An 8646-nucleotide genomic window follows, 5' to 3' on the forward strand; every position below is an offset into this window, starting at 1 on the left:
CAACCATTCGAATTGGCGTCTGGCCTGACTATTTTAATTGAGGTTGGTGGCTTTTAGATTATCGGGCCTCCAGTGAAAAGCGAGCACTAGAAAATACAGAAGTTCAGGGATCCTTGGCGCTATCACAAAACATATTTATGAATGTACTTCAAGAAGGAGTCCACCTAATACACCTGATAGGATTGACGTCAGCTATTTATCGAGAATGACTTAGACCCTATATTAATAGCTACGGTCAAAAGGTATTTCTGATGCACAGTTCTACAACGCTAATCACTTCTAAAACAGGCAATACTTCAGGTGCAGATGCTGCAAATATATTATTTTCTTTATTTCATAATTGGGGCGATGAATTAAGGAAAAGTCAAAGTTTCCATTTGTACAAACTCATTTATGACAAAATTTTCGGCTATCTCAGTTGCACCGAATTCAACTCAAGAATTTTCTTACTTGGAATCGTATGTATGTTTTGGTAGTAACCTTGGGTTTGATTTACATGCATCAATTAAAATTCATCAACATTGACAGAAAAAGCTGATGTTTCTTCATATCAAAGAAATCAAATAAGCATGAATGAATTTGTTGAAAATAATAAAGACCTCGATAAAATCTACTGTGCGCTAACTACTGTGTACGTTTTTATTGAATTATCTTGATTTTGATAATGCGTAAAAAAACTATTGGCGTCTTTTAAAAAATAGATTCGAAGACTTTGGTGATAATTAAATCGATATACCATTACGGGAAGATGAAATTATTTCATTAAGAAAACGAAATAATGACATTATATTGCTAATACACTGCCAAGTAATTCATTCTATCATGTGCTTTGCTTAGGACAACAAAAGAAATAAATAATACATAAGAAGTGGACGTGAAACAAAGTTTTGTTTTTAAATACTAAAACTGTGAATATTTCTAGAACATAAACATGAAAAGGGGTTCCCTGGGCCGGAAAAATTATGACTAAGTAGAAGGCTCAAAAGTGAAATTGAAATAGAGATCTTTGAATCACTTTGAAACTCTGAGATCTCACAGTCTTAGGACATCCAGCATCGGGTACTCAGAGTCGAAAAAACAAGAGTAAATTAATGCTCTTGTAGTTTCTTTATTTTCCTTTCCTCTCTGGGCTATTTTCCCCTGTTGGAACCCTTGGGCTTATAACATCCAGCCTTTCCAACTGGGGTTTTAGCTTAACTAATAATAATAATAATAATAATAATAATAATAATAATAATAATAATAATAAAGGGGCATAAAAAGAGTAGGTATTTAGTCCACTATGAAGAAATTGTAAGTTTCTAAAAGTTAATTTATCTAAATAGTGTAAGCGACCCAACAATAATGACGGCTAAATACTTTATTTAGATAGATTTGCACACACGCACAAGCAACCCCTCTCACTAGGGTATGACTACTCGCTCTCCCTCTACCAGAGGGACAGGGAGAGATCGAATAGTTATATGTTTGGCAATGCCACTGAGTGTGACCAGAGAGAAATATAGATACATATATACACACACACACACACACACATATATATATATATATATATGTATATATATACACACATATGTAAATATACATATATACATATATACATACATACATATACCAAGGGACTTCCCCAATTTTGGGGGGTACCCGACATCAAACACATGAAACACATATATACATATATGTATATATATATATATATACACATATGTATGTATATGTATATATATGTAAATATATGTATATGTATATATGTATGCATATATAATATATATATGTATATATAACTATTTGTATATATATATATATATATATATATTATATATATATATATATATATATGTGTGTGTGTGTGTGTGTGTATGTATATGTATGTATATATATATATACATATATATATGTGTGTGTGTATTTATGCATATATATGTATAAATATGTATATATATATATGTATATATACGGTATATATATATATATATATATATATATATATATATATATATATATATATATATCAGACTAAGTGCTCTTTATAATATAAGGAGCTTGATTAACGTTGCGTTCTTTAAAACGAAAAACTAATGACAATTGCTCCATTGTAAAGAGGTCACCATTCAGCGTAATCAAAATAACCGTAATTAAAATCGAAGCGCATTTCTTACCTTGGGTCATAATTTTCATTTTGAAACGTCACACAGTATTTGTTTGAATACTTGAATACACAAATGAAAATACCCAAAGTAATCCCTAATACAAATTCCCCTAAGCAATCAGCTAAGAACGCCAAAGTCGTTTAGGGATCGAGCCTCAATTTCTCAGAGCAAATTGACAATTAACGAGAAAGGAGAACAACAAAGGACTCCAGCAGGAATGAACGCGTTCCTCAACTTGGACTTAAAGGGATCTGTAAACAATCGTATTGTCGTAATAAGGGTTCAGATGGGTTCAAACATCGGAGGAAATAAAACCAAATTAATGGAATATTGGATTGACAAAAATGTTAAACGTTGGTAAAAAATCAGATTTTTTGTTTCTATATTTGGGGGTAAATGTAGTTTGTTAGGACAGGTGTAACTTTTTCTATTACTTGTCAAATTGATTTTCTTTATGGGGAAGTTTTTTTTTTATTTTGGTCTGAAGTACAGTACTATAATATGAAGCTAGTTTTATGATTTACGAAATATTATGATTTAGTGTTACTTTGCCAGGAGTGAAGTCGGTTGGGTAGCAAAAACAGGATTGAGATTAGGCCTACTCTTAGGGTAAGGATACGGCTCCTAGGTTAGGTTAGGTTAGGTTAGGTGGGGAACGTTACGTTGCGTTCTTGTGTTTGCTTTCCTTTTAGAATATGGGGTTTCAGTTATAACTTTTCCCAACGAACCACAAAAGCTCCCAATTTCATCTATGTGCTTAGATTATTTCTGGTTAATTCTGGTATTCCTTCTAAAATATTAAAATGTATTAATTGTGTTATTTGAATCATTATCTTAAAATACGTGTACGCACAGTAGATTTGAAGATAAATGAATTACTACAGTAAAATAATAATTAATTTATGATTTTCATCATTGTTAGCAAAGCGATCCCTGCAATGTATGTAATTCTTCAAATAAACTAGAATATTAAGCTTAATTGTATGGCAAATGTATCACTCAACTTCGAAAAAAAAGTTATAAAACTTACGGGAAAATTAAAAATTTTACCTAAAACAAACCACCCATAATTCATCGAGATCACACATACAAATGGTTAATAAACGTGATTTGAACAAAATGATCATTGGTCCACATATACCTTAAATAAACGACGGTTATCTTCTTTCATATGTAGTACTAACTTACGCATGATATGACTTCAGATCAGCACCCATGATTGAACAGGTTAAGGAAAGGTAAATGGCCACTCACAATTCTTTGTACATACAGCATATGATACCCCCAAAAAGTATGTGTATAAACACATACATAAAGATATATATATACATATATATGTAAAATAAAAGTTCAACATTAATGTGTAATGAAAAAAACTATTTATGAATCTATACATATTACATAATCTTCATACCATATTTTTAAGCTAGTAAATGCCCTTACCACACATTTGATTTGGCTGAACTTTTGTTTCACACACATATAGATGCATGTATAAAGAATAATGGTGTTCATACAATAATTTATCCCTAAATATACTTAACTAGACTACACAACACTTCTTCTCTATTTGTCTAAATCAAGAATTTGTTCCACAACCACATGAGATCTACAAAGTTATCATAATCTATGAAAGGCAGACTTAAGAAAATTCTATGGCAATACTTAAAAGATTCTTAATTTTAAACCACGAAGGAAGGAAAGTAATCTCCCTAAAAGTGTTGTTAACTTTCGGGTAAAATATTGGCAGAAGAAAAACGCACGAAAAAATAAAAAATCAGGAGACTACTGCCATCTATCGGTTGGTTACTCAAACATCGACCACTAAATCAAGAAGTGTTGCATCTGCTGCAGGATCTGACTCGAAGACGGGAGGATGAGGAGGGTTTGCATAAGATGTCTAATTCTTAATATCAAATATAATGTTTTCTTCTAATTACTCATTAGAGATTTGTAGAGTGAGGTTATACAAAATATATTCACTGCAGGTCCTGCAACTGCTTTTGCTCAATACTAACACAATTTCCGCAAGGAGATTACATTTTATTGCTTCTCTTTTGAGGCTTATGTCCATATTAGAGATTTTTCCTAATTTCTCTCCACATACCACTACTACTATCAAATACTGTCATTTACAGGTTATACACAAATCAGAATACCGGATTTCCTTACCTTTAAACAAGAATTCATTGGCGAGAGTATACTTCTATTTTCTTATCCAAAGTGGAACAATCAGATTCTTCTCGCTATACCATTAATTCTGCGCCAATACTACCTTCTATATCTCCCCTTATCAATCTAAATCAAACAATTCTTTACGATGTATCACAGAATGTAATTTCTCCTTAGTAAGGTGCCCTATTAAATCAGTTTCCTTTTAGGGGCACATAAACAATAGACTTTCCATTGCAAAAAAACAGACGTTCTTCAATCGGTTTAACGCCATGGGTGCTTCATCTTCATTTGCCGTTGAGAAGCTGCAGCTGGTGCCATCTATCGTGTCGTCGGTCAGGGTACTGCAGGGCATCGTACCAGTGACGCAATTCCGTACCCGTACTGTCCTGGGATAGCTGAAGACCACCTGCAATCAATAACATTATGATTATGCTGGTAAAATAGCAGGAGGTATCATAACTACAATTTCGTATTAAGCCGGCCATACACTATCATGTACACCTGACAGGTACGCCTGAACAGTAACGCCTGTCAGGTATACCTGATAGTGTATGGCGGGAAAAACTAGCATCTCAGGCGACCTGACAACTGATGAAAATTCGATCAGTTCTGCCTGACAGGCGAGTAAACTTTATGGGTGTGTGGTGGTTTCATCAGGTGCGCCTGAACAAGTCTCTCAGTTATTAACAATCCTTTGATGTGGTCAGTTTAAATTTTTTTGGTTACAGATTTGTACTTTTGATTTATTTTACAGTTGAGTTCCTTTAATCAAGGGAGAGCTAAGTGACAACAACTCGTTGTACACTGATTCATTCATGCGCAGAAAATTGTTATAATCAGATGGTTCATGTCTCAATTCATTAAGAAGATTGATATGAGTAAATTTATTTCTTCTTTGCAGCCATTCCTTACACCATTGTTTGCGTTTCTTTCGTCTGTTTTTAATTTCTCAAAAACTACGAATAATAAGGAGAGAAAGTACAACTCATCTTCTAGAGAATCCATGGCGAACTGACAAACTTGACAGGTATGCATGAAGAATGTGTGTGCTCCTCAAGTATCAGGTATACCTGACAGGCGTAACTGTTCAGGTGTACCTGTCAGGTGTACATGATAGTGTATGGCCGGCCGAGGGGAGTATCAACCCGTTAATGGTTATCCTATATACATATACATTTATCTATTTAAGCATGTAGTAAATAGCTATTAGTTTACTAATACAATGCGTTACCAATTGCATAATTATACAATTCTTTGTAAAGAAAAATTAAAAAAAAAAGAAAAAAAAAAACATGAAGAAAATGTTAAACATAGACTGTAAATATGAAGAGGAAAAGCAGTACTTTTATCAATTTGACCGGAAATCAAAATCTTCACAATAAGAGAGAGAGAGAGAGAGAGAGAGAGAGAGAGAGAGAGAGAGAGAGAGAGAGAGAGAGAGAGAGAGAGAGAGAGAGAGAGAGGAGAGAGAGAGAGAGAGAGAGACTAACTAATCCTCATTACCGATAAAGTCATCGCTCCTTCCAACATCTTTGTCGTAGACACGAATGTCCAACAGTTTCTTCGGCAGTTCGTTTCTCCGAACTTCGAAGATAAATTCCTCGTTAAATTCTGGGTTGAGGTTCTTCCACTTGACTGCTGTCTTATACTTCTTATGGCTGGGGTCTGGCTTTAACTGGCTGCAAGAAATAAGGGGCGGAGGTGAGATAGTGTATCGTGTTTTAAATGAATATACAAATATGTGGCTGTGACTTTCATTCAAATTTACTTAAGAATTAGTCTGTTGGAAATTATGTTTTTCTTTCCACTTAATTCGCATGTATTTCTATTCAGACAGGATAAGCTTTTAAAATAATTAGGCGATAATGATATAAAATTCAAACGATTACATTACTCCAAGCAATATAAAGAAATTACTTATCTAAGTATCAAAGCATTGTTTAGATTTTAGCCATGATCTTGAAGATAAAAAAGTAAAGTATCTTTATACCAAACTTGAATAAAGCATATGAAAACTCAAAACTAAAAGAAAATAGAATTGCACATTCAATTTTCGACTTACACTTTCACGTAAGGATCCGAAAATCCGTTGGAATCCATAGAAGGAAGATGTGCACAGCGAACGATGCCAACGATCAGGGCGTTCCTCTGGGTGGCGTACTTGAGGCTCAGCAGAACTTTCCCTCTCTCTGTTTCTCCTTTGACCTCATCCTCTGCTAGCTGTATGGGAAAGGGGGGGGGGGTTGTGTCAGCATAAGATAAATGGGAGGAAACCTTAATACCCCTATCTAGCTCAGAAATAAATCAAACAGGGAAAAGGAATGATGAAAAGTCAAAAGGCAGTGTTAGCTCAGCCTCAAAAGGGGATGGTATGGCAAAGGGATCTAATCATTACAATACTTTTAATGTTGTGAATATCATTTTGGTCATTACTGTAAGTAACAATTTCATAGATCAGCCTTTTCGTAACCTTGTTCGACCCGCAAGGATTCACAAGTCCACAAACCTACTTTTTGGAACTTGCAACCAAAGAAGAATGTTATCTGAAAATGTATTGATTTCACAGATGGTGGAACTTTTTTACCTATTCAGTATTCTTTAAGTTACATACCCGTTATTTTATCTTCAAAGCGTACACATCTCTATGATTTTACTATAATAGATGATTAAAAAAGCTTCAAAATACTATTCTTCTTCTGCAGGAAGCTTACTTGTACTTTACTTCTACTATAAATTTCAAACATCTTTATTTCTCTACAAGTTTCCAAGTATTTTTCTTCTTTACATAGCTTCCAAGTATTAATCTGCAGGAAAATACTTGGCATTTTTATTCTGCTGTTAGCTTCCAAATACCTTTCTTCGTTTGCGAACTTTTAAAAAATTTACCTACTGCTTCAAGTTCCAAGCATATTTTTTCTTCTGAAAGCTTCCAATTATTTTACGTAGAGTGCTTAGTAAAATCGAAGAATTGCCTTCCATATACCTTGAAATCAACTGGCCCATAAAACCAAATAGTCACTACTGATTACGCTTTTAATAAAATACATATGGCATCTACTGTATATATATATATATATATATATATACATATATATATATATATATATATACATATATATATATATATATATATATATATATATATATATATATATATATATATATATATATATATATATATATTACCAAATCTGAAAGAGTATACTGCACTTCAAACTAAAAGGAGAGAGAGAGAGAGAGAGAGAGAGAGAGAGAGAGAGAGAGAGAGAGAGAGAGAGAGAGAGAGAGAGAGAGAGAGAGAGAGACCCAGGCTAAAATAAAAGAGCTCACTCTCAGTATAAAGATGATAAAAACTGAAATATAAATGAGTGTTTTACGAGCAAATACTCACGCTGATCCGCTTTTCAAGGCCGACCCTCAAGCGCTTGGTCTCATGAGGGCGAACTTTCTTCAGGGCAATCCTGGCCTCTCCCAGGAAGTCATGGCCGAATCGGTCTTCGTCTGAAGACAAGATAAGTTAAGAGATAAGTTTGAGACATTTCTTTGGTGATTTAAAAGTTTCTTTCAGAAAGAACTTTTGAAATATTCTTTCAACAGAATGTTTTCTTAGGCTATTACAACTAGGTTATATTCTTTTCTTAAAGACCAAATTATTGAGGAATAGTGATGTAAGAGCAGTAGTGATAAATGACTATATATATATATATATATATATATATATATATATATATATATATATATATATATATATATATATATATCTATACATGCGTGCATATATATAGTTACACACAAACAAATATATATATATATACATATATACATATATATATATATATATATATGTGTGTGTGTGTGTGTGTGTGTGTGTGTGTGTGTACTTGTATAAATATGCATATTTATATAGTTGTAAATAAAGTATATACAAATACTGTATGTAGACTCATTTATACACACATATATACGTACCCATATATACATATGATAAAAATCAACACAATATCGTATTTAATAGAAATACATTTCTACCTCGCATTGGGACCAAACCCTATTCCATTTAAATGGAGAAAGCCCTTTACTGGCAAAATTGGTAGCTACCTCTTGCTTTAATTTGAAGAGAATAGGGTTTAATCACAATGTGAGTTACTATGATCAGCAAAGCTGTAATGGTCAGGGTCCTCCTCACTACGTTGGTTTGCTGTGAGCGATCAGCAAAAGTCTCCCACCATCACCAATCCGTAGAGCGTGGTAATGAAAACTGGTCAAACCTCAGACATGAACGTAAAAAATGTCATGGTCTTCGTCCTCACTAGCAATGGCC

At 33.3% G+C, this 8646-nt stretch overlaps 1 protein-coding gene across 1 annotated transcript in view; it reads right to left on the minus strand.

The window, feature by feature from the left end:
• Positions 1-2791: 2791 nt before the first annotated feature.
• Positions 2792-8646, minus strand: part of LOC137614841 (double C2-like domain-containing protein beta) — a 7024-nt gene continuing 1169 nt past the window's right edge. Inside the window, exons 2-5 of the mRNA XM_068344504.1 lie at positions 7717-7826; positions 6388-6545; positions 5829-6004; positions 2792-4731 (exon numbers count right to left, since the gene is read on the minus strand). Of these exons, the coding sequence (XP_068200605.1) occupies positions 4610-4731; positions 5829-6004; positions 6388-6545; positions 7717-7826 (566 nt within the window). The 3' untranslated portion in view covers positions 2792-4609. The remainder of the gene's footprint in view (positions 4732-5828; positions 6005-6387; positions 6546-7716; positions 7827-8646) is intronic.

The sequence above is a fragment of the Palaemon carinicauda genome, chromosome 2 (genome assembly GCF_036898095.1).
Source record: "Palaemon carinicauda isolate YSFRI2023 chromosome 2, ASM3689809v2, whole genome shotgun sequence".
Classification (NCBI taxonomy): domain Eukaryota; kingdom Metazoa; phylum Arthropoda; class Malacostraca; order Decapoda; family Palaemonidae; genus Palaemon; species Palaemon carinicauda.